Raw genomic sequence first — 27,224 nt, 5'->3', positions numbered from 1 at the left:
GACTGCTGAGAAGATCTCCCTCCTTTGGCCAGAAGAGCAGAGAAGACTGTAAATCAAGGAAAAGGTGAAGTAATAAATTATGAGGAAAGCTTCAGTATTCCAAGTATATAAAGACTATTTATTTTTCCTGTGTCTATATTTTCTCTTTTTGTGGAGGAGAGGAAATTCTAAAAATATTTGATAGATGTTTTGCCATTAACATCAGAAAAGTGTGTGGGGGGAAAGAAAGGAGGGAGGGAGAGGGGGTCAATTTTGTTTAATTAGTAGAAAAAGCAACATAAATCAAAGCAGTCTATTGAGGCCAGTCTTTATAATGTTCTGAGAATATAATGAATTTATTTACAGTGTAAGTGATTTAATATTTTCAATCTGCTTTTTGTTTTAACCTTTTATTGGGGGAGGGTTGACTTTCTAAAGCCTGGGTAGTTTGAAACTTGGCTAAGTACCTTTGGGTTTTTCATTGTGGAAGCAAATATTATCATTTTAATGTTAAACAACTTGCAAGTATTAAATGGCTCATTTGTGATTTACTTTACAGATTTCCCCCTTCAGCTCTAACGATTACATTAAGGCTCCTGCGTCTTTTTGGAAAGAATTTATTATAAATCAGAAAGTGTTAGAGGTTCAAAGATTGACATTTCTGAGTGCTGATACTTTGTCTTTTCATGCCATGCAAACAGGTCTAACATTTATAGATTCTTAAACGTTCAAGGGAAGTTGTGGAAATTCCCAGATTTCTTTTTAAGTTGGAGGAAGCCAAGTTTTGATTTTTGCTTACTTTTTTTTTAAGTGTGAAGTTTAAAGCAAGCAAATGAGGGAGATGATAGCTTCTGAGAAGGGGTGACACCCACCCAAACTAAGCAGCAAACGTTAGCTAAAGCTAGTTAGCTAAGCAGCTAACAATGGGAAAAGGGAGCCGAGATGAGCGAGGGTCTGTGAGAGGGCGCTGTTTCACCCAACCTTGGTAAAACTGTGGAGCATCAGCCAGAAACCAGGCTTGATAAAGGTCAGGCTCCCTTAATCATCTCAAATGTCTAAATCACACTAGCCTTCTACAGAGTATTGAAACCTACCAGTGGGGTTGTCTGTCTAGAAGACAAACATCTCTTGAATGGTTCCCAACCACCCGGGTTCATTTCCGAAAGATAGAGGAGTCCGTGGGGAGGGCGTTCACATCCGCTGCAAGCCCTCCCTAGACGATACTGCCCAGTAATTCAGAGCAGTCTTTCTTCCCCGCCCAACAGTTTTGGGAAAAACCCCCTGCTTTCCCTTCGCTTCTCCGAGGCAGAGCAGCTTAGAGCGATAGTTCCGCTGCTTCTGCAGGCTGAAGCGACAAGGATAGAGTCACCCTAGAATATGTAACAGGGGACACGGGGTGGGTGGGGGGGCGGGGAACAGAGTAGGTTATCGGGGAAAAGAGCGGGTTAGACTCCTGTCTGTGGGCGGAAGGGCCGTGTGCGCTCCCCAGGAGTTTTCGGTCCCCCTCTGCAATTCAAAAGGGGGTCTCCATCCTGTGCGCGGGCTTTCTTGGGCAGGCTCCAGATGTCCTCAGCTGTTCTGAGACAGCAAGAAATGCCATCTCGACCTGAAGTCTGAAACCGTTTTTACTCTTCTATGCGAAGGATTCCCCCCTGCCCAGTCAACACTCCCCACTCAGCCTGTCCCAGGAAAGGGCCAGGGAGGAGGGTTCCCATCACGCTCCCGGAGCTCCCAAAGCGGGCTTAAGGCTCGTAAAAGGCACTGGCCAAAGGCCCGCGACCTCCCCGCCGAGGATGCCGGGCGCCCGGGCTCTCGCCCCGGCTCCTCGGCCTCCTCCTTGCCGACCGCCCCCGGCGGCCTGGGCGCCCGCGGGGCTCGAGTCCCGCGGGTCTCGGCTGCAGCTGCGCGACGGGGGTCGTGGCTGCTCCGGGCGGTCCGCACGCCCTCGGGACCTCGGCTTGCAGATCCGCGGAGCGGTCCGGGGCCGGAGGGACCCGGCGGGAACGTGCGGATCCGCCCACGCCCCCGGCCCCGGGCTGGCGCGGCGGGGCCAGCGCTCCGGGGTGGGACTCGGGAGAGCTCCGGGCAGCGCCGGGGGCCGTGGGGAGGGAGGGGGGCTCCCCGTGGCCGGCGGGATGTTCCCGGCTCGGGGCTCCCCTCCGGCCGCTCCGGTCGCCCGTCGCCTCCCCCGCCCCCCGCGCGCCCGCGCCCTCGCTCGCCCCGCGCGCGTTCCTAGGGCGCCACCTCTTTGCGACTCGCTCACTTCTCCGGCAGGTTTGCCTGCGAGCGTGTGAACATTCCTCTGCTCGGCTTTCAACTCTCCTCCAACCTGCGCCGCCCGGCCAGCATGCCTCCCCGGTCTTGAAGCGGGGCCGCTGCTGCCCTGCCGCTCGCTCAGGCCGCCGCCGCCCCTCCGCGCCGCTGCTAACCCGCCCTCGCCGCCACCTGGCCCTCCTGATCGACGACACACGCACTTGAAACTGGTTCCCAGGGTGTGTGGAATCAACTTTCCGGAAGCAACCAGCCCACCAGAGGAGGTAGACAGACAGCTAGGTATATATATGTGGATCTCGCTGCAAGTGGCTCTGGAACAAGACGGCCTAGTTCGCAAAGAAGCGGACTTCGGAAGGGGAAACTTTCTTTTTTTTTTTTTTTAAGAAGGGGTTAGCCCTGCTTCCCGAACCCAAGATACTGCCGGCCAGATTAATTAGACATTGCTATGGGAGACGTGTAAACACGCTGCTCATCATAGATACATATATAAACCCATTTCATTTTGGTTATTATTTCGGAGGAGGCGCCTCTGATTTTTCTTTTTTTTTCTTCCTCTTTTTGGTCCCTTTTTGCCTGTGTGGTTTGGAAAAAGCACAGTAGTTTGTTCCTAAATAAGTAAGTGCCGAGAGGCTCCAGAGAAAGTTTTTTTCTTGTTCTTTGCAACTTGGGAGATGCCCTTGAGGAGGCTATTTGAGAGCAGGCTGAAGGGGCGCAGCGGGATAGTGCGGGGAGATGGAGATGCCGGACTGACACTTCGGGCCCCTTTCCTCTCCGTTGCAGGTCCCCAGAGAGAGAGGATACGATGCTGTGGAGGCTGGTTCAGCAGTGGAGCGTCGCGTTGTTCCTGCTGAGCTACTCGGTGCCCTCCTGCGGGCGCTCGGTGGAGGAGCTCGGCCGCCGACTGTAAGTGCCCGGTCCTCCCCAGGGCGCCGGGTGAGGGCTGGGGAGTCCAGGGGGAGAGGCCACCAGGCTGGGGCGCTGCCCAGCGCTCGCCGCGGTCAGTGATGCTCCTCGCCCGGGTTAGAGAGCGGAGAGATCCGCTACCTGCCCGGGGCTGAGCCCGGCTCCTCAAACCCGGCGGGAGAACTGGTTGAACCTCAAGGGGCAACAGGCAAGAGACAAATTTTTTGTGTTTCCATGAGAGGGAGCGTTTTACAGAATCTCCTCTAGGCAAAATCTCCTTTAGTGAAAAAAAAGGGTTACTTTCAGGACCTGGGAAGATATTGAAACTGTGAAGATTGCAAGAAACTTAGATAACTCGGAGGAAGCTGAGGGGTTCAGGCGACATATGTCTGTGTGCACTTGTATACGTACATACTGCATGTGGGTGACAGGTTTTGTGTGAAAAGCAAAAACTTTACATCTAATTTTATTATGAATGACATAATTTTAAGCCTATAAAATGGACCACATTACATAATGTAGGCATATTATATAATGAAGTAGTAACAACTTTGCAATGGCACAACTCCAACATTGGTATTGATACCGTTCAAGAACGCTAGAGTGCTTGATTCCAAAATGAATATTAGGTGTGGAAACTTTTTCCCCCCTTGGAATTATTGCTAACAGCTCTTTAATCTGGAGTCAAATATTTGCACTGTAGACTGAAAACTTGTATCTTGGCATTTTCATTTGGTGATTCTTTAAGGATAATTTTGACTTTAAAATAATCATACCTCAAAGCACACCAGAGAAATAACACCATGTTGGGTGACAGAAAAGTTGGAAGAGTGGGCGAGTACACTAGCTTAATAATCCGTTGGACCTAGCAGTTCATTAATGTGTGTAAGACCATCTTTGGGTGATCTTTAAGCTGCACTCTCGGTGTTCAGGATGGGAAAACCGTAAAGTTTGAGAACTGAGACAAGTTTGCCTCTGGTGAAGGAATTACGGAGAACTTGTACACTAACAATAAAAATAGCAATATCTAATACTTACAATCAAGTTCCTGGTGCTTTCTTGTAAATTCCCAAGGGTGTACAAAAAGGCAACTTTTTATATGTGCCCTTCGTCTATTATTATTAAAGCAGAGAATCCTTAAATGAAATTACTTTAGACATGTCTGAACCTTGGCACCAAAATGAAAATCTATTATGAATCTCCTAAGGCAAATTGTGTAGAACATTTTGCTGACGATAAAGCTGCATTGTATTCTTCAAATCAACATTTTGCTGATGTATTTCTGGAAATTGTATTGACTTTTTGCTCATTTTGAAACTTGTATTTAATTCAGTTATGTAAAATCCATATATAAATATAGATGAAGAGTACATTTGTAAAAGCACACTTAAATGCTGTATTTATTTGGTCAAAAAATACTGTCTTGGAACAGAGCCAATTTTTTTCTTTAAAGTTGCTTAAGAAATACCTGCTTTCTCTTTTGAGAAACAGTAAACGGGCCATGATTAAATCTACAGTTATGGCATAAAAATAGTGCTAAGTTAGTCCCAAAGGCTATTTTTAACTCTTTCCTTGTTGCACCTTGCAAAAGACACATCAGAAACCATTTAGCAGCCAGAGACTCTGTTATAGTTTTGTTTGTGGGTGAAATACAATATTGCAGTTAAACACTCACACTCAGCAGATGGTTATAAAACTACCACAAAACATTCTTATAGTTAGTGGCTAATAGATCATCACATTACAGCCATGGTTTTTCATGGAGGCTGAAATCATCAGCAGATTAAAAGGTTTCATCAAATTATTGCAGCCAAATGGAGTTTAAAAAAAGAGTCATTATTTTTGCATTATTACCAAGTAACAGTAAATTCTGTGCGCTAGACAAAGCATTAGTCTACTATTACGACAAATCAACCTAGATCCTGGAAAGCAATTTTAACATATAATCAAATCATATTACTCCCCGATTACTTTTCACACCAAGTATTAGGGAAACTGCTTTAGATGTTTTCTAGCTAACGGCTAACTTTTAAGGGAGAGGAAACTACTACAATAACAGTTCCCAGGCCATGGCAATGTAGGTTGTGAACCTTCTGGACCTGTGAGTGCAAAAGGACTTTACTTAATGAGTCTAGAGCGTGAGTAAGTTGGAGACCTGAGGACATTCTTGTCCAGATGTACGTGGCTTTCAGCAGGTGGCGGTCTTTGTGTTTAACTTAGAAAGAAAGCCCCAGCAGATTCAGAAACCTAAAACATCATTGACTGATTTGCTTGGGAGCCAGACTGGGTCTATTCCACTTAGTGAAAAGCATAACTTTCGACTGAGTCATTTGGGTTGGAAGGGACTTCTGGTGAGTCATATTAACTCTAACACCCTAACCCTGACTCTTCCATGTACCACAGAACTTTTCTTCTTAAACCCAGATGGCTTCCTTAGGAGGCTAGCATCAGCACGAGCATGCCATCTCTTCCTGTGCTGAAAACGGAATTCCCATCACTCCAGCTATTCCCTATGCTCCATGAGAGCTCCTTAGAAATTGAATCTTCTTCCCTGAAAACTCCCTTGAGAGTGATTTTTTTTTAAGGCAGAAGAGCTGTATTTTGACTGAATTCAGAGTTATCTGTGTTAAGCATTTCCTCCACATTTTTGCATCTTTTAATAATAATCAAAGGAGACCATGAACATAGCATACTTGTTTTTCCATGTTGGGTATGTAATAAATGTCATGTGAACCATTGTGCTATGCAATGTTTACAGACATATAAAGTAACAGACTGTTACGGAGGCCATATTTACAACTTAAGTACTTCAGAATTATCTAAAGTGAAAGCCTCCGTAATTGGAACATGTTGCCCACCACCCGTGTACATCTAGTTTGTACATGCTAGTCACTTACCCTTGTCTCAGTTAATGTCTTATTTGGAAAATAAATAGAACACTCCCTGGACCTTGTTGACAATAAAGACACTATTATATTCCTGATCCTCTAGTGTAGTTGCTCAATCAGAAATTCATTCTTCACAATATTTTCAATGCAGACACCTTTGAGCTAGTAGGTAAATTATGTAACAGCATTTCAGATTTAACATTTAAGAAAGTCTTTGTTTTCTAATATATTAATAATTACCCCTAAAGGCAGAAAGAATCTTTGTACCCCATGAAAGATGTACTATTTTAATCTGGACAAAGTTGTACCATATTGTAGGCTTTTTATAAAACAGAGGATAGAATGATCACTCCATTTCCCATGAGAACCATCCTGGGAAAGAGCAGTGCCTGAGTTAGGAAGGCACCATGACTCACAGTTGACAGGCTAGCCAGGATGACAGGCATATATGCCAGTCAGAGGAGGCATGAGCAACGGTGGCTTGATTAGAACAGACCAACTGTTAAAAGTTTTGACCCCGAGTTAAGCTAGAATAGGCTGTATTATACATTTGGAGAACAATACAGATGGGTGGCTATCTGCCAGGAATTGAGAAAATAATAAAAGCTCCAAATAGTATAATTGATCACACCTAAGAACTTCTTTCTTTAACGTGACATTTTGCTAAAAGATACTTACTAACTGCAACACTTATAATACTTGCAAGTATATCAGTCCTATTCTTTAAAAATGTTATTAGACAATATAAATCTGTTGTAGCAAAGCCTCCAATTTGTAGGTTATTAAGAGTTTCCAGGATACTAACTACTGCCACAAAGTAAGTGAATTTTAATCTAGTCACATGTGGCACCTTCAAAAAGGAAGAGAGACTCCTTCATGCCTCATTTAAACCAGGCTCCTGTTAAATTCCTTTCCATTAAGTCATGTCTTTTTTGCACAAGCTTCATGGCTTAAAGTCAGTGCACACGCTAAAATGCTGAAAGGAAGCTGGTATTCTGGCTATAAGGTCCGGAGAAATAATGACTGTGTTTTCATGCCTTACCCTTCTGGGACTCACAATATAACTAGACAATCTTTCCTTCCCCCAGTGATAATCCAGACTAGGAATCCTGGTTCGTTATTCTGGTGATGAAAATGTACTTCTTGGGACAAGCTTGGTCTTCAAGGAAACTGATAAATTGCTGTCCATTTGCCCCTTGCCATGGTGCCTACCACAGTCTCTTTATGACCTTCCTTTGTTGTTTCCTCAACATACACTTCAGCTTCAGTAAGAGAAAGGGTTGAGGAAGTCTAAAAACAATCTTGGTTTTAGAATTAAAAGACTTCGTCTTTGGAGCCTGGTTCTGCCTGTTCTCATCATGTGAGCAAGTGTGAGGCCTTTAATCTCTCTGAACCTCACTTTCCACATCTGTAAAATGAGGAGAGTGCTATTTATTATTGTCATATTTCTCTGAGGAGTTAAAGTTGTATTAATGAAAGTAATGAGACCAGATAAATCTATCGTAGTGTCAGGGGAATGAAAATATGTGGGATGCAGCCCTGTGAAATACCTTCAGATAGTTTTTTTTTAATTTTATTTTTTTAAATTTTTGGCTGCATTGGGTCTTCGTTGCTGCGCACGGGCTTTCTCTAGTTGCGGCGAGCGGGGGCTACTCTTCATTGCAGCGCGTGGGCTTCTCATTGTGGTGGCTTCTCTTGTTGCGGAGCACGGGCTCTAGGCACGCAGGCTCAGTAGTTGTGGCTCGCGGGCTCTAGAGCGCAGGCTCAGTAGTTGTGGCACACGGGCTTATTTGCTCCGCGGCATGTGGGATCTTCCCGGACCCAGGCTCGAACCCGTGTCCCCTGCATTGGCAGGCGGATTCTTAACCACTGCACCACCAGGGAAGGCCCCTTCAGATACTTTTGAATATGAGCCACTTTGGAGGGTTGTTTCAGTGGTAGAAATTGGAGTTAGGTGCAGCATAGTTGTAGCAGACATAATATGACTGATTCATGTATGCAATACTTAAATTTGGTTAATAAATACACACAGAATAATACAAGAATGCATGAATGGACATTTAAGCAAGAGTTGGGGTGTTATCTAAAAGAATTGATAGAGAATTAGTTTATTCTTTTTCACTATATTTTTATTAGAGTGTTGTTTAAATAGGAAAATCATATTTGTTTCTAGAGATATTTTTAAGACAAAGAACAAATAGAAAAGTGAATTTCTCAGTTAAGTACTAAAGATATTACCCTCTGAAATTCTAAATTAAAAAAAAAAAGAGACGCACAGATGAAATAGAATGATCTCACTTAATTTAAACACTCAAAGTCATTTTAAAGAGACCACCCACTACTTTACAGAAAATTATGCATGCTCTCTCTGACAGCTGGCCTTCACATATAGGTTCTTGGTAGCCCATAGTCTAATATCAATCATGTTCAAATTCAGTCTGTTAGGTGGTTTCCTAGACAGGCTTCACAGCTCACTTCATCCTTCAGTCTTTGTTTGCTTTTACTAGTAGAGCTTGCTCTTCTTTGAGATTCAGTAGTAGTATTATTTTCTCAAGTGGGGAGCAGTATGCGTGCATGCACGCCTGCTCATGCACAAGTATGTCTGGGGCGAGTACTCAGGTGAAATCAGCCACCTTTTTGTTTCCCAGACTAGGACACCTGGATTTATTTCCCCAACACAACTCTGAAAAATGTGGGAAAAAAAGCCCAATGATTTCTGTCCATTTCTTTGAATAACTGAATCATAATATTTTAAATTGAGAAGACAACATAGAAATCTCAGAATCTGATCCTTTCCTTTTAAACATATGGGGCCCCTGAGGCCCAATAACGTTCATGTTCTCACCAAGGTCCCAGACCTAGGGAGCCGCATAGCTGAGGCTGGAGCTGGAGCCTCCTAACGGCCGGCTCTTCCCTTCCGCTCTCGCCCCTTCCCTGCTCAGTCAGCTTGCAGCTCTTCCAGCTTAGTTTGTATCCTGTATTGGATCAACTAGACAATTTAAAGGGCTTTCCTCAAGTCTTTGTGGTCTCTGCCATCTACTAAAATGTCATTGTTTCCTTCCCCTCCTGTTCTTTTTCCCTTAAAGCAAAAGAGCTGTGTCTGAACACCAGCTTCTCCATGACAAGGGGAAGTCCATCCAAGATTTACGGCGACGATTCTTCCTTCACCATCTGATCGCGGAAATCCACACAGCTGAAATCAGAGCTACCTCGGAGGTGTCCCCCAACTCCAAGCCTGTTCCCAACACCAAGAACCACCCCGTCCGATTTGGGTCTGACGATGAGGGCAGATACTTGACTCAGGAAACCAACAAGGTGGAGACGTACAAAGAGCAGCCACTGAAGACACCTGGCAAGAAAAAGAAAAGCAAGCCTGGAAAACGCAAGGAGCAGGAAAAGAAGAAGCGGCGAACTCGATCGGCCTGGCTGAACTCGGGCGTGGCTGGGTGTTGGCTGGAAGGGGACCACCTGTCTGACATCTCCGCGACATCGCTGGAGCTCAATACACGGTAACCGGCTCCCGGGGCCCCAGCTCCTCCTCCGTGTCCCCAGGTGGGGTGTGGAGCCTCTATTCTGCTTTGGCTTGCACAGACCTAGAATCTCCTCCCTATCTGTCCCTCAATCAATGGCTCCACAATTTAAAAGCTTACAAAACCAAGATGGCTCAGGATACGGCCTGCCTTAAAGCAGTGTGCTCCCAGCCCTTCAACACCCACGGGGGTTTAATCACGCTGCTTCTTTCTCCACCAACAAACCCCGACACCAATCCTTTAGTGCTCTACTAACCCCTTTCGTTTTTTCACTCAAGCTTTAGAAGCTACTGCACCTTCACCATTTGTTAGAGAAACGTATTGATTTCCCCCACTCACACCATGTCAAGCTTTGATTGTTTTTTCTTTCTTTCTTTCTTTCTTTTTTTCACTCCAAGGGAGAATGCAGAAGGATTTGATATGACCTACAAACACTACAGAAAAATATCTTACCATAAACAGTTCTCAGCCGTCCACATTTTTTAATTTAAATTTACTTAAAATTTAAATATATTTTCATTTAATTAAATTAAAAATTTTAAACACAGGCTTTAAATTTAACTCTGGTTTCTACCAGTTCATGGAACAAAAGTCATGATTTCTGAAATTTTTTAAGTATAGACTTGGTTATAAGGTATAAGTTTTTCTCATGTATCTATTTGCCCACTGCAAGTTGAAATACTTCCTCTAGGGTATTATAGTAGGAATAATAAAACCACATCTATGTGGCTTGTTTATTCTTAGCTCACAGATGCTCATATGCACACACTTTGGAGCCAAAACCCTTAGGTTCAAGTCTTGGGTCTAAACTTATTAAAGCTCATAACGTTGGGCAAGTTCCTTGGTCTTTCTAAGACTAACTCCCCTCTTCGGTGAAATAAAGATAGTACTTGTGCCAACCTCACTGGGTCAGGTGAAGATTAAGTGAGATTACCTGGAATTATTATTTGGGTGCTTTTAGATTTCGTTCTGGTTGTACCATCTATCTATCTATCTATCTATCTATCTATCTATCATCTATCTATCTATCTATCTACCTATGTGTGTTTCTGTGAGGCAAAAACGGGGCAAGTATTAATCTCATTTTATAAAATAGAAAACAAAGGCCTTCCACAGTTAAGGCAACTGAGCAGACCTGGGAACTGGGATAGGCTGTCCTCAGAACTGCCTTTATTTCATTTCCTGACGCTTAAGCCAGCGCCGTGTTAGTACTGCACTTTACCCCTGCATTTCCGCTGATAGGATCTTTTTTGGTTTTTACTTTTCAGTACAGCTTTTCTGTGGGGTTTGAAAGAAAGAGGAAAACTACACAAGAATGCATCATATGCAATAATGATCTCATTATTTAAAGAGTCCCCTGTTACTTCTCCAATCCTTTCCCCTGACTGGTAGAGATAGGATGACAGAGTGATGTTTCAAAGGGGATTTTGAACCTTTTTACCAACACATCTATCTTCGAGTTACGTTGACAAAACCCATCATTAAATAGCATATAAATAATAGTTATACTGGCTAAGTAGTACAGCTTCAGTAATCAGTGGGCAGTGGCACTAGAGGAGTCTTTAGCATAGTGAATGATCTATCTGCAGATATCTAATGGATCTACAAGGGGTAACAAACCCCATAAGTCTTGGCTTAATGCACACATTCAGTGTATTTTAAGATATGATCCTAATTGTACATATTTATAACTAATGCAAGTGTTTTACTTTATTGCCAGAACCTATTTTTATCCATTATATATATATATATAATATATGTTATAAAAACAGAAGTAGAAATACTTTTGAATAAATTCTATTCATTTAAAATTTGCAATGCTCTTAAATATCTGGAGAATTGAAAACCAGCCCTCGTCAATTCTTATCCCAAAGGTGTCTCTAAGTTAAAGCAGATTTAGTAACCGTATGCTAACGCACATATATGGAATCTAAAAAAACGGTACTGAAGAACCTAGGGCCAGGACAGGAATAAAGACGCAGACGTAGAGAATGGACTTGAGGACACAAGGGGGAAGGGGAAGCTGGGACGAAGTGAGAGAATGGCATGGACATATACACACTACCAAATGTAAAATAGCTAGCTAGTGGGAAGCAGCTGCATAGCATAGGGAGGTCAGCTCGGTGCTTTGTGACCACCTAGAGTGGTGGGATAGGGAGGGTGGGAGGGAGGCTCAGGAGGGAGGGGATGTGGGGATACATGTATATGTATAGCTGATTCCCTTTGTTGTACAGCAGAAACTAACACAACATTGTAAAGCAATTATACTCCAATAAAGATATTAAAAAAAATAGATTTAGTAAAAATTAGGCAGTACCCTAATCAAATCCAGACCTAGGACTGAAAGAAGTAGAATACTTCTGCTTCTCCTTTCTGTTCCCTGGTTCTGAGGGATGTTCATGGAAAGCACTGTTCATTTGGCAGCCAGATGTTGGCATTCTCCCAATACAATGCAATAGAGGTGTAGGGAAGAGTGGGGAAATTCAGGAGTGTACTGATGAGAACATATGGGGTCATGCAAATTTTGTAATCCAGCTAGAATCTTTTCAGAATAACTATTTTAAAGATTTGTAAGCCTCCAACCTTTTATTAATGTCCTCTTTTTAATCTCTTTGCATTATTATACTATGATCTAAGAGGCCTGATGATATAGCAAGCACAGACTTGATTATAATATATAATAGTGGTGGTATTTCTTAAAAGAAACTATTGTGCTAACACTGTCTGGATCCTCTCACGTGAACCATTCAGTGGAAAATACATAGCTTTAAATTTTGGAAATTACATTTTGGAATTTTTGATGTTGCAAATGAGATGTCCAGTTACAGTAGAACTCATTTAATTGAGACCATATCATTTGCCTTGGCAAACACTGATTTAGAAATAATAGAAAAGCTTTTCAGTACTCAGAAGAGCTAGAGGTCTAAAGTGTTGTCATACTCATATGTGTAATAAACATATACATATACTTTTAGGTCATGGTATATATTTTACCTGACTGTTCCACTACATGCCTTTGTTAAAGAGAAATCAGAAGGACAGATAACAAGCAAACTGGCTGGGCAGGGTGAAACTTAATCAAAAGATCTTTTCCTTGGTCCTTTAATTTATTTCCTTTTTCTTTCCTTCTGAGGAAATAATTGTTTGAGACTATTCATTTCCTCCCTGCTTGTGTTACTCAATTCACTAAATACCATTTAGTACCGAGACCTTTAAAAATCAGTACAGTAAGCAAATTATTGAGTTTGACAGTTGCCTTTTGGACTTTATTCATAGCATCCATCCATATCCACCTACCATTTACAATTTTAATCGTAAACTATTTTTTTTCTGTGTAACTAGGAGCTAGCTATTTCATCATTCCAAACAAGACTCTTGGTGAAGAGGTCAATTCCTTAAGACATTAAAACCCCCTAAATGCTAAACTTGTTTTTCATTCTTCAAGCTGCACATAAAATTCCTAAATTGTCAAGAGTTTGCTTCTTGGTAGGTCTCACAACCATGCAGGTCTGCCATGTAAAACTCTGGCTGTTAATGCAGTGACACAGCCAATCAGATTCCATTCCGTAGTTGTTTCCTTGACACCAATATGTATTCCCTGAAATAGACCACACAGAGAGGAGAGAAAAGGAGAGAGAAAAGCAGAGAAAAAGTCACTAGCTCATCTTAAAATACTGTCATTACAGTGTTTAAAAGGGTTTGAAAATGTGTCAGTCCCAAGGGGTAACTCATTCTGGGTAATAAAACAAACACAGTGGTGATGTGAAATATTGTTATTTTATACTTTTAAATTAATTGATTCTTATTCTCTAATTTAAAATGGGCTTTCCCAATCTCTAATGCAAGATTCAGTCAAAAAACTAGCAGCAATTCTATCTTAGTTTTGGCTTCAAAAACTAAAGTCCAATGATAGTTTTATTCATTACTGTTTAAGGACAGCTAAAGAAGGACAGATATCATCAAATCAAACATACTTTGTTTAATTACACATCCTTCTAACCTTTACCCCAAATCACACACTCTACCCTCACAACAGCCCATTATCTTAGTAAGAGATTGGCCCAGTGAGAACCTGAACAGAATAAGCAACCTGTGCATCACCTCTGTTGGGCATCACCGGGGAATAAACTTCTAAGCAAGGTGTATTTAATGATGTATTGCACAGCCTGGCCTTATTTCTGAATTCTCATATTTGTCCCTTACCCATTTTCCTTTCTGCTGTACATTGACCATTTGATCAGATTAAAGACTCGGCCTGTAGCAGAGGTTCTAGAAAGTCAGGTGGATCCCACAATCACCTTCTGTAAAAGATATTTACAAGCAGTCCCCTGAATCTCTTTCTATTGTGATTCTGTGTTCCTTAATTTACATCCTTTATTTTATGTCTCTTCATTTGTAAAGAGAATTAACCTGTTCTCTTCTTTCCCTTCTTTCTCTTTACAGGAGGCATTGAAATTTTCAGCAGAGACGTTCAGAAGACGTATTGCAGGATTCTGTAATAATGAACATATGGAAAGTATTAGAAATATTTATTGTCTGTAAATACTGTAAATGCATTGGAATAAAACTGTCTCCCCCATTGCTCTATGAAACTGCACATTGGTCATTGTGAATATTTTTTTTTTGCCAAGGCTAATCCAATTATTATTATCACATTTACCATAATTTATTTTGTCAACTGATGTATTTATTTTGTAAATGTGTCTTGGTGCTGCTGAATTTCTATATTTTTTGTAACATAATGCACTTTAGATATACATATCAAGTATGTTGATAAATGACACAATAAAGTGTCTCTATATTGTGGTTGATTTTAATGAATGCCTAAATAATTATCCAAACTGATTTTCCTCTGCGCATGTAAAAATAGCAGTATTTTAAATTTGTAAAGAATGTCTAATAAAATATAATCTAAATTACACCATGACTCAGAAGGTGAATTTTATGTGTATATAGATATATCCTTTAAGATTTCTAGTAGAAGAAACATGATGTAATTTTTAACTATATTTGAATATGGTCTTAAGTTAATATGTTTATATTGGTAGAAATTCCAACATTTTCACATTAGTTTAAAACCACTTAAAATGTATTTTGTCCGATATTTAAGTTCAATTCAGCAGAACGGCTGAATTATCTAGACATCATTTTATGAAGTACATCCAATTCAAGGTGAAGAGTGGAGAGGGCAGAAAAAAAGCAGAGAAAAGTCAGGAGAAAAAAAATTAAAGAAACTTAGTCCAGAGAGTTAGCCAGAGTTGAAAAACAGGAAGAGAGGCAGATCAGGAACTTTAAGGCCAGGGGTAAGTTTAATCAATGTAAAGTTTAATTTGAGAGAGCTTTTGCCCCTATTGGTCACATAATAAGCATAAAAGAGCTACTTGAGAATTCTACCTGTTAACCTTTCCTACCAGAGAAAGGAGAGAGACTCAGGTTTGGGAGGTGTGTGGCAATTCAAAAAGCTGTCACCGGGGCTTCCCTGGTGGCGCAGTGGTTGAGAGTCCGCCTGCCGATGCAGGGGACACGGGTTCGTGCCCCGGTCCCGAAAGATCCCACATGCCACGGAGCGGCTGGGCCCGTGAGCCATGGCCGCTGAGCCTGCGCGTCCGGAGCCTGTGCTCCGCAACGGGAGAGGCCACAACGGTGAGAGGCCCGCGTACCACGAAAAAAAAAAAAAGCTGTCACGGTGAAGATAGCTTTCGTGGGACATACCAGTTCCAGGGACCAAGTTTGCAAACAGCATGGATGTAATGCCACATGCAATCCCCTTTACATTTTGCATATCATCCTGGTTGTTCCTACCTCTATGTTCAGATGAAAACACAAACATCTTCCTTCTACAGAATCTTTTTCTTTACAGCTGAGAACTCATCAGTAAAAATCCAACACAAGAAAATAAAAAGCCCATGAATCAAGCAAGCACATATTTCATCAGTTTAGGCTCAGTATCATGTTTGGTATCTGTTAGATTTTTGGAGGATGCACAGGAAGCAAACTTCTGTAAATGGGGACTTCCCTGGTGGTCCAGTGGTTAAGATGCCATGCTTCCAATGCAGGAAACCTGGGTTCGATCCCTGGTCAGGGAACTAGATCCCACATGCATGCTGCAACTAAGAGTCCTCATGCCACAACGAAGATCCCATGTGCCGCAGCTAAGACCCAGCACAGGCAAATATATATATATATATATATATATATATATATATATATATATATATATATATATATATATATATATATTTTAAACTCTGTAAATGCCCTCAAGAGTATACATACGAGTCCGCCTGCTGATGCAGGGGACACGAGTTCGTGCCCCCGGTACGGGAGGATCCCACATGCCACGGGCCCATGGCCGCTGAGCCTGCGCGTCCGGAGCCTGTGCTTTGCAACAGGAGAGGCCACAGCAGTGAGAGGCCCGCGTAACACAAAAAAATATATACATACATACGTATACATGAAACAACTAAACGCTGTATTCAAGAAACTGAAATAATCCAAAATTCTATGAATATTTAAAAATGGGGGCTTCCCTGGTGGCGCAGTGGTTGAGAATCTGCCTGCCAATGCAGGGGACACGGGTTCGAGCCCTGGTCTGGGAGGATCCCACATACCGCGGAGCAACTGGGCCCGTGAGCCGCAACTACTGAGCCTGCGCGTCTGGAGCCTGTGCTCCACAACAAGAAGAGGCCGCGACAGTGAGAGGTCCGCGCACTGCGATGAAGAGTGGCCCCCACTTACCACAGCTAGAGAAAGCCCTCGCACAGAAAGGAAGACCCAACACAGCAAAAATAAATAATTAATAAACTCCTACCCCCAACATCAAAAATAAAATAAAATAAAAAAATAAAAATGGGGGGAAAATCACATAGGGAGAGATTAGGCTGATCTGGATGTGAGTAAGATAATGTTTCTGGGAGGAATATTCTGAGATTGAACTTATTCATAGCTTCACTTAAGTCCCATAGCCTTCAAACAATGCCCATCTTACTATTTTGGGTAAGAATGTTGAATCTATGTTAGTGAGCAAACATGAGAATTTGTTTTTAGCTTCACTTGTGAATTTGCTGCATATGGTTTTTATATATATGGAATATGCAGAAGTTAAGACCAATACATTAAACCTGTATAAAGCAACTAGCTTGGAGAGCCTTAAAACCAGATATAACCACATTTTGCAAAACTCCATCTGAAACTCTAAATCTTAAGACTGCACCAAACCCTTATGTGTTGTTCACATGAAAAGTATTTTTTAAACGCTGATGTGGTAAATACCTGGACATAACGGCAGGGAAGCATCAGATTCAAGTCATCTTTAGGCTTTTCTTCACAAATAGTCCATTCCTGAAATGAAAAGGGGGAATTTATAGTTATCAGTTCTGACCAAAACATTATTAATGCCATTATTACCTTCAGTCATATCCTTGGTCTTCAAGTAGCGATAGGAGTAAAATCATAGGATAAGGGATGGGATGGGAAGATGAAGGAAGAAAAAAACCTTTGGGGGAAAAAGTCATTTTTTCTGACATTGTTATTTTCTATGAAAGAAAAACTGAAATACATAATTTAAGATAATAAGTGTTTGAATGTAAATAAACTCTTAGCAAATTACGGTCTAAGTGAATACGGCTCATGCTTGACTTAAGTAATGTTTATAAAGCAGTAATGATTTAAATAGAGGCAAGTTGGACTAAGTATTCTGGAATTAAAAAATAAAACCTAATCTGCTAACTCACTATTGCCTTCCACAAATTTTATTCAGACAGAAATTTGGTATATAATTAGATACCTAAGACATATTTATGGACATTGGGAAGTCCAACTACAAAAGACAAGGAGTGGTACTTATGTGTGAAGACCCTATTCCTTGCCTCTGTGTTTTCTTAGCCATCATTGTAAAACAGGTGCAGGGCTACATAAGTGATAAACCCAGATCAGTATTGAAATTATTGGTCCTGAAAATACCTAAAATCAACATTGGCATCTAGCTTCCTTGTTACAAAAATTAGGAATGCAGGCAGCATCAATCTGAGAAATAAGGGGAAATTGAAGCTTTTCTTAGGAAATAGCATAATTATACACCTTGATGGTTAAGAATTTTGTTTTAATTTTCCATTACCTAACCTTAGTACCCGTTGAGCAAAGTAGTTATTTAACTTTCTATAACTACCATACAAGAACAAAGGGAGTCAATTGTTTTAAAATTCAAAAAGTTCTTTAATATACTATATATAATGGGCCCAACAAGAAGAACAAAGTCAAGAATTACTTTGACTTTATCTTATAGTCAATTCATTAAGTAAATCCTGAAATATGGTTTAATAGATGCTCAAAGTGCTTAAAGAACACAAGTTAATGCCTTTTGCAAGAAATTCTGATATACTTAAACCATCACAGGGCATTAACTTTAGGATAATATAGGGTTTAATTCTAGAGCATCTTACAGTTTAACTGCTATTTTTCCCTTTGGCTACAAAGTTCATGGAAAAACAGAACAAGCTGTGAACAGAAACAATATGTTGAAGTTCAGTGGGTTCATCTTCTGTAACAGGGTGCACTTTTATTGAGAGTTCTAAGTGTTCCCAGGAGGTATTCCCAGTAGAGCCATCGTTCATTCCTTAAACAAAGGGTAAAAGACATCCCAGGCACAAATACTGGCTACTTCTTATTTAATAACCCAGAAGGTGTTAACAGTAAGACTATCATCAAAGATTCTATCATTGGGCTTCCCTGGTGGAGCAGTGGTTGAGAATCCGCCTGCCGATGCAGGAGACACGGGTTCGTGCCCGGGTCCGGGAAAATCCCACATGCCGCGGAGCGGCTGGGTCCGTGAGCCATGGCCGCTGAGCCTGCGCGTCCGGAGCCTGTGCTCCACAACGGGAGAGGCCACAACAGTGAGAGGCCCGCGTACGGCAAAAAAAAAAAAAGATTCTATCATACAGTTAGCGAAACATGGCCACATGCTAAGCTCCTCGTAAGGACTCAATCAAACGATCCAGGGGAGGTGTTAAATACTGGTAGCTACGAAGATTCCAAAGGCTGAAGGTATTACTTCACTGAATTATACTATCATGTGTCCTGGGTCAACTCCTTAAGAGAAGAACTGTTACTTCCAAGTTGCCAATGTTACTTCCCTAATGATTCTGTGAACTTATTGAGGGCAGGAACCTTGTCTTAGTCAAGGTATATCATCCAACACTAGATAACAGCATTAGTACATAGCAGGTGCTCAAGAAATGTTCATTGAACAGAACTTAAAAGTTCTTTCAGTTTCTGGATGAATGAACTGAAAAGCAGAGTTAAGCAGAAAGTCTGCTGGACGTAGGAGATGGCTCAGAGTTTTGAGTATTTCAGACTCCCGTGTCATGCCACTCTCTTATCCCAATAACAAGAAGCTCAGAGAATGACTAACTGCTCCAAGGTATCAACCGTTCACCAGAGTGACCTTTGTTTTTCAGCTTCTGGTTTACTAGGAACTTTTCCAGCCCTGAAAGTACAAGAAGCAAGGGTTTGTGCTGAGTATACAGCAACCTCCCAGAGGAAGTGAGGAGAATTTAAAACATCAGGTTTCCATCCTATGAATATACCGCACAGACGTTACCCACAAGGTCCAGTTGTGCACAAAGAGGCACACTGCTATTTTGTCAGAAGATTCATAGACACACGTCCCAACCAGAGCTACCCAACATCAGGATGAGAACATTCACATCCCTGTGCAAGTTCCTGATACGCTCACATTTACAAGCGCAAAGCACAAGGGATATGTTTTCAAACTGCGTTTTAATTAAACTTCAAAACATCTTCCAGAGAATTTCCTTACGTTTCCCTCCAAACTGGAAGACATTTACAAATGACAAAATGTGTCACCCCTGCAAACATGGATTGTTTTAATGGTGACCCTTACTCCTTGCTGAGTCTACTTTGCTTTGGGGCCTGAAAAGCGAAATCACCCATCCATCTTCCACTTGAGCTCACTGGCTTGTCACTGAAGAACTGCTGGCAGATAACTCTGTTGAGCTGCTCCGTGTTCTACAAAATGAAAGCAAAACAATTACAAACTGCGCCATGTTGGATTTAGTAATTCTATATTCACATTACCCTTTCTTTCACTCATCATGAGTTTTAGTAGAACGCTTGAGTCAATGTAGAATACAAACAATACGTTGAAGTGTTGTATCATGGCTATCTATAGGTGAAAGAAACTAGAAAACAGGCATGTTGTCTTAAGGAGAATTTTTTTCTCTTCGGATGACAGAGTGAGAGATTCTTAATTCCTCAAGAACTAGAAATTTTATTCCATAACAACATTTTATGACATTATAACCACTAGTACGTCATAAAGAATAAGTTAGCCTATCACATTGCCTGATATAATAGAGCTAATACTTGTTTTCTACTAGCTTATTATGCCCAGGTTGCACTAACCTAATTAATCTTTCCAAGCATCTCATGAGGTAGAGGTTTGTTGTCTCCATTTCACAGGTGATGCAGTTTTGCCTGAGACGGATTAGACAACCTGCCCAAGAACAAGCAGAGGTCACAGGGCAGAGAAGGGACTCAAAGCCAGGGGCATCTGACTCCTGAGTCTGGACTCTGTGCGCCATTGCTACAGCATTGCAGTAAAGCTTGGTCAGAACAAGCATCTTTGAGACAAAACTATTTTGGTCTTGCTTTCAGTGAGTTCATAGGTTTGAGATGATCCTATTTTCCTCCACTCTCTACTGTCTGGGAGGGCGCCCCTTACCAGCCTCTCTCCTCCTTTCCTCCTTGGCATCTTCTAAGGCTGACTGCAGCCTTCTATTTCACAAAGCTCATAAAGTGCGCGCTCTCTCTCTCTCTCTCTCTCTCACACACACACACACACACACACACACACACACACACACACACACACACACACGCAAGAAGCCCAGGTGTTTGCACAGTCCCATGAATGAGCAGCTGTTGCTTTAAAAGGAAGGTGGCAGAGGAGGCCAGGGAGCAGTGGCTGGCAGGCGGTGTGTAAACTGTACAGAGAGCCACTTTCTGTAAGAAGGCTAAAACATATTTAAAATGGGACCACCTCAGAGATGAAATCTTCCCCCTCCTGTTACCTCTCAACCTGCTCCAAAACTCCAATGTTCAGTTTTTCCAAGCGTCCCTGCCCCTCCCCCTTCCCTGGAGTTTGATGATTTTCTCTGTGAACACTTGGCACATTGCAGAGCAGCTGCATTTAGGAGTCACAAACGATCGCCCAATCGCCGCAGTGAATTCTTTCCCCAGCTAACAGATGCACGTGCCCAGCCTGCGTGCCCGGCAGTCCACTGCCCACACGGGGAGACAATGAGTGAGCCAGCATCCTTTCTTTCCAAAGGGTTTTCCTCTCTGGGTTGGCTTTTGGATACTTATTTATTTCTTTTTAAATTACCTGGAAAAGAGGAAAGAAAAAGTTTCCATTGAGATCACCTTGGTTTAGGGAAGAAGAATGCCGTTGGTCGCGGGAGGGCGCTGTGAAGGAACAGAGCCAGGCGTGATTTGGGTTTCAGCTTCTTTCTATTGGAAATCAGCCTGGGGATGAAGGTGAAGGTCACACACCAGCTCCTGGAGGTGCTTGCTGGCTTGACTTGGGTTCGAACACCCCGGCCTCTTGAAATCTCCCCACATTTCCCTCCGAGAGTCTGAAATTCCCTACATTTTTTAGTCAAATTTATCCTTCTACTTTTATAGCTCTCGATCTAATTGTGAAGAATCCTGCCCTAATCAGAGCTGTCTTTCTATTTTACACTAAGTGAATCTTCTAAAGAGATACAACTAAATACATATTTTATTCCCAGAGGGACACACAAGTCTTTGGGTAATGGCTACACATACTTTATTAATTCACCGGTTAGGGGAAAAAACCCATATTTTTACTTTTTACTGTGCTGGACTATTAGACCGTGTCCCTCCAATTAGCTATAGCTCTCATGACAGACCTCCTCGTCCCACATTTTCCAAGAATCACATAGATTCATATGCCTGAGTGACGACAATGACAGCTACTCTGTGAACCTAAAGGCAGAGTCAATTCTGTCCTTTCCTGCAGATAACTAGTTTTCTGGTTGATTCTGTCCTGATATCACCTGCTCCTATGGAGTCATGATCAAGAGGCAATTAGCTTGAAAAGTCAATGTCAGAACAGACTGTGTGAGACTGATTCGATTGTTGGGCCTGCAGTTCATAAACTACTTGGCCTTTCTGGATGCCATGCTGAATCTGCAATTGCTTATTTTATCTTTTCTTATACCAAATATGTTTTTAGCCATTATTTCCTATTGAGTTCATGCTTTTCTTTGAGGGTTGGCTTAGCAGCAGCCTATTGCCTGGTAAATACATATTTGTTAGTTGGGAGTGACTGGGTCCCCTGGAAACATCTTCTTCATCAGGGTTGGAAGTTGCACTTCCTTGTATTCAACACAAACTGTAGCTTAATACAAATCCTGGACAGTTTCAATCATCTTTTACTGTAGTTATAATGGTGACAATAATAATAATCTCTTATGACTATTTAGTGTTTCTGTAGTCAACCACCACAGAAATAACATCTACAGAGAACCAAATCAACCTTGAGTAATCTATAACAAAAATTCAAAGTTTGGGGCTTCCCTGGTGGCGCAGTGGTTGAGAGTCCGCCTGCCGATGCAGGGGACACGGGTTCGTGCCCCGGTCCGGGAAGATCCCACATGCCGCAGAGCGGCTGGGCCCCTGAGCCATGGCCGCTGAGCCTGCGCGTCCGGAGCCTGTGCTCCGCAACGGGAGAGGCCACAACAGTGAGAGGCCCGCGTACCACAAAACAAAACAAAACAAAAAAACAAAAAAAAAATTCAAAGTTTGAGTGTTTTAAGTACATGCAATGTATTTTATAGTAATAAAATGATAGGGCTTTTCTGATAGGTGAGAAGTAAGAGCTCGAGAATGGTTCTAGGGTGCTTTTCTATTGTTCCAGAAGAAGTCCACTCAGCAGATGCCCTCCTCAACATTCATTCCACACACTTAATAAACATTTCTCATGAGTTAGGCCCAGAGGACATAGAGACAACTGAGGCACAGTCCCTGTTTCAAGGACCCAATAGATTACCTACTGCAGTTGAACTCTGCTAAGCTTTCTGCTGGTACCACCTGGAATTAGGAGGAGAAATATTTCTGCTTCAAATACTGCATCCCTTGTTTAGTGAACACATGTTGTTTGTCTTCCCAGGGAAGGGAAAATATTTGTGCTTCCAGTTGAAAACTATGCAACTAGATTCTAGGCAAAATCTCTCTGGGTTATCAGATTCCGATTCTGTGGAAGTTGTTTTATAATTCTCTGAATTGTAAGTGACCGGTAGCAAGACAAAATAATTCTTGTCTATAATTTTGTCCTGTAGAGGTTCAATTAACTTCTTCCCAACACCCCCAGCCTTGGAAAAAATAGTTTTGCCTCCATTGGCACATTCATTTCAATCTTTTTTGAATGTGTTATAATCTGTCTTGCCCTCTCATTGATTAGTGTATAGAATTAATCTGTAGCACATGTTCATTTACATATCTACACCAGACTTTTTTTTTCTTTTTTTAAAATTATCTTGTAACAACAGTAGCTTCCACTTGAGTGAGCCACCCTTTCTCCATTCCTTGTGTTTTGGAGAACTGGAGGGTTAACACAACCTTCTAGTCCTCGGAGTGAGCAAATGACCCAAACTTTGTCAAACAGAGAACTCCGTTATCCCTGATTGGTTTAGGGATGGGCACATGATCAAAAATAGCCAATCAGAGTTGTCTTGAACTTTTCTGCCATGCATTATGGGAATTATGTTCTTACTTCTTTTGCATTCTTGGGTTGTAAGAAAAATGTCTACATTTTTTTTGTGTTTGTCTTCCCCAGATGCATAAAAGAAGCTGTCCAGTACAGGAGGGAAATAATCCAACTTACAAAGAAAATCAGAGACGAGAAATGAAAAAAGACAACCCATTCAACCTAACAACCTAGTTTTGTTAGGTTCAGTCACATAGATCTAAAGGGTTCTGAAAAACAAGCCTGACTTCTAACTTTCCTGATTTTCCCCTCTCTTCCAACAGCCTTATATCTACTGCAGAGAATGTCTTTGAGCAGCTAAGCTACAATAACAGATCATTTTAAGACCACAGAGGTAACTGAGATAAAGAAGGAATAACACACTACTCACTTATATTAAGACAGGCTTAAAGCAGTAGGCAGTCTTTTCTAGGGTTTCTTGTTGCCGCACACTTTCCAAAGCTGCAATAACTTCCTCTGGTACCGGAGCCCTGAGTTCATAGTTCTTTTTTATTTTTTCTCATCCCAGACCACCTACATGTTCAAGCACTCTCCACCTCTTTTCCCCGACCCAACAATATGGGGTACCTGTAGTAGTCTGGGTTCTCCAGAGGAACAGAACCAATAGGAGAGAGGGGGAGAAAGAGAGAGAGGGAGAGAGAGATTGATTTACTACTATAAGAAACAGGCTCATGTAATTATGGAGGTTAAGTTCAAGATCTGCAGTCAGCAGTCTAGGGACCCAAGAGAACTGATGGTATAGTTCCAGTTTAAGATCAAAGACCTAAGAACCAGGAGAGCCAATGGTGTAAGTTCTGGTCCAAGTCCAAAGGAAGGAGAAGACCAATATCCCAGGTTGAAAACAGGCAGAGAAAAAGAATTCTTATCAGCCTTTTATTCTATTCAGTCCTTCAACAGGTTGGATAAGGCCCACCCACACAGGAAGAGCAATCTGCTTTACCCAGTCTACTGACACAAATATTAATCTCATCCGGAAACTCTCTCACAGTCACACTCAGAAATCATGTTGAACAGTATATGGACACCTCAGAGCCCAGTTGCATCGACACAGACAAGTATCCACCACAGTGGCCCACTCTCCTGCTAGAGCACACTGCAGAACAGAACCAAGACCAAGAAAATGAGCCAACAAGGAGTGCCTCTTAAAATCAATAAATATTTAAAATATTTTTATAGAGGAGAAGCCATATGCTATGTGAGGGAAGAGCAGAGAGGGGAAAACTCTTGAGGTAGCCAGCAGTTAGCCTCTCTTCTATTGCCCGTCAACAGTTCCCCTATAACATCAGATTAGCAATTCCCAGTTTAGCAAAAGGAAAGCTTTGAAGATAACCAGCCTCAACCTCCTTAGAATGCAATTTAGTGATTCATTGTTGCTATTTAAGCATGCCCCTTGGGTGTCTCACTGACCCCACTCTAAGATGCTAATCAAAATAGTCCTTCAATCACAATCATAGTCCCCCAGGTTTTGGAAACACAACTTGCTCCATTCTGTACACATTCAGTGATGTTTTAACACCCTGCACAGCTATCCACCCCTTCAGTCTAGCTCTGGCTCTCTGTATTTTTCCTACAGACATTCTTTTTACACTGTATTTTAATTGCTCAGCTACTTCTCTATATCCTGGTAGACTGTAAATTCCATGATGACTGTATCTTTTGTTCCATCACTAGTGCACGGCATAGCTTGGCCAATGTTAGGTATTCAGTAAGAATTTGTTGAACAGGTATGAATACGTTACCTCTACATGAGGATCTTATCTAGCATACCTCTTTTATTGTATATTTGTCAGAGCAGTGCCCGAAACACAGAAATATGTGTGTGTGTGTTATAGTTTATTATATTATTATTATTATTACCATTATTATTCCCTTGACTTTCTCCCAGGAAGTCTGTGACAAACCACCCTCCTGATTTTGGGCGCTTACCTTATGACTTGGGTTCTGTAAACTGAGTTGCCCACCCACATCAGCATAATCATTTATTTACTCACCATTCAACAAATATGGTTTACGTGCTTTCAAATAGAGTGTATAATAAATATTTGCTGGTCCATAAATTATGTTCATAGGGCTACAGTTTCTAAGGTCATTTCTTTTCTCTTTATGTTTTCCTTGTTCATTGTTTTGACCATATCCTCTAGTGAATTGCAGCCTTACCTTGATTTCCTATCACGCTTTAAGTCAAACACAAATTTCTGAGTGTTTCTTTCAAAGGCTTCTACTGGCTTGACCCACCCTCTGACTGTTTTCATCTCCTGCTCTAACCTTGTCTTCACCTTCCAGACTAACTAAATTTATTGTCATGTGGTTCCTTCCACTGGTTCTTCCTCTCCTGGCTGTGAGCCTTGGTTCAATTCTTTCCATATCTATGGAACAACAACCAAACCACAAGTTTCTCCTCTTTAAATCACAGCTCAAGGACCAACTGCTCCAAGGAGATTTTTCCCACCCATCTTCCAATCCATCAGCTCATCACTGACCCTGACTTCCACCACAGCATAACCTTGAAATGACTGAATTTATAAGTATGGTGTGGCTGTAGTCCAACTTCTGGCTTACGTCAATACTAATGGTTTAATCTCAGTATTAATCAATGTTAAATTTGGAAAGAACCAAAAGAAATGTTCAATAGTCATTAAATCAACATTGTAAAATTTAGCATTTTGTGGTGAAGACAGTTAGGTATATTTCATTTGAGTTTAATGAATCTATTCCCTGCCTTCTTCCATGGGATTTGAGATTACAACAACACATGGCAAACAATGACAGTTAAAATTAAACATCAAGATCGAGGAAAATGTGGATAGTATAAAATAGCAAGATGACAGAGAAAACTGGAACATAAATAATCAGGCCATAGAGTCCTCCATGGTTAGTAAAGCTGAATTGCCCATTTAGCTCTGATTTTGGCACTCAGATTATTCATCAAGCCCTCTTTTTTTTTTTTTTTTTTTTTTTTACTTAATATTTAAAATTAATCCATCCTCTGAATGACATGAAAATGATCAGGTTACTAGTACTTTTTGGAGTTGATGCTATAGTGTTTTCAAAAAAGTTTCATGTGAAACATAGTCCCAAAAGACCTGGCATAAAAAGGGGGTAGGGGGCGTCTGTGTTCAATTCGGGAAGCTTTGAGTAATCCCACAGAAAATAACCTTATTTTATTTTGTAAAAACCCAGTACTTCCCAAACGAATTGGAACCCGATCTCCCAACTTTCTCCCCACATCACACCCCACAGAAGTAGCTTGCAAATGGCTCCCCTGGGAAAAGGTAGTGTAACAATAACAAAGGAATCAGGACCAAAACACCTTGAGATGCTTCAATTGTATTTGATGAGCAGTGAAAGGGTGCTGACTTTAATTGTGGAATGGCCTCTACTTCACAGCTCGATTATTATTTGGAACAATGATAATTATAACAGTAACAATAACAGCAGCAGATCCTTACAGAGTACTTACTGTGTGTCGATCATTATTTTCAGGGCCCTACTCCTATCAATTCGTCTAATCAACCCTCTGCACCAGCACTATTATTATTCACATCTTACACATGAGGAAATGGAAGCATAAAGAGATTAAGTAACTTGCTGGAGGGAAGAGGCAGAGCTGGGATGCCGATCACAGCAGCCTGACTCCTGAATCTGTGTTTTACCAGTACCCTGCACTGCATAAGCCTCATTTTACGCAGTGTGGTCAAGGAAGATCTCCCCAGTATGGAGACATTTGAGCAAAGCCCTGAAGGAACTAAGAGAGAGAGGCATGAAGGTTTCTGGAAGAATAGCACCCCAGGCAGAAGGAACATCAAACCATTGCCTATGAGGCAGGTGTGCTTGGCCAGT

At 41.6% G+C, this 27,224-nt stretch overlaps 1 protein-coding gene across 5 annotated transcripts; it reads left to right on the top strand.

Annotated features, from left to right (window-relative positions):
* Nucleotides 1–1,333: 1,333 nt before the first annotated feature.
* Nucleotides 1,334–14,439, top strand: PTHLH (parathyroid hormone like hormone). Of its 5 annotated transcripts, XM_060024511.1 has the most exons (5): nucleotides 1,334–1,358; nucleotides 2,254–2,532; nucleotides 3,034–3,156; nucleotides 9,131–9,553; nucleotides 14,018–14,439. In XM_060024511.1, the coding sequence occupies exons 3-5, from the start codon at nucleotides 3,056–3,058 to the stop codon at nucleotides 14,025–14,027; spliced, it is 534 nt and encodes a 177-aa protein (XP_059880494.1). In that variant the 5' UTR covers nucleotides 1,334–1,358; nucleotides 2,254–2,532; nucleotides 3,034–3,055; the 3' UTR covers nucleotides 14,028–14,439. The 5 variants fall into 5 exon arrangements, with proteins under 5 accessions (XP_059880494.1, XP_059880496.1, XP_059880493.1 ...); XM_060024513.1 differs by lacking the exon at nucleotides 1,334–1,358 and having other exon boundaries at nucleotides 2,119–2,516; XM_060024510.1 differs by lacking the exon at nucleotides 1,334–1,358 and having other exon boundaries at nucleotides 2,119–2,532.
* Nucleotides 14,440–27,224: the final 12,785 nt, after the last annotated feature.

Source organism: Delphinus delphis, chromosome 11, assembly GCF_949987515.2.
Source record: "Delphinus delphis chromosome 11, mDelDel1.2, whole genome shotgun sequence".
NCBI classification, from domain to species: Eukaryota; Metazoa; Chordata; class Mammalia; order Artiodactyla; family Delphinidae; genus Delphinus; species Delphinus delphis.
This window is presented reverse-complemented; position numbering and strand designations above follow the sequence as displayed.

Bases quoted from the DNA above. Each gene is read 5' to 3' on its own strand.
- PTHLH (XM_060024511.1), top strand. From the start codon at position 3,056: ATGCTGTGGAGGCTGGTTCAGCAGTGGAGCGTCGCGTTGTTCCTGCTG. The intron at 3,157-9,130 runs GTAAGTGCCCGG...TTTCCCTTAAAG, and splicing joins GAGGAGCTCGGCCGCCGACT to CAAAAGAGCTGTGTCTGAAC.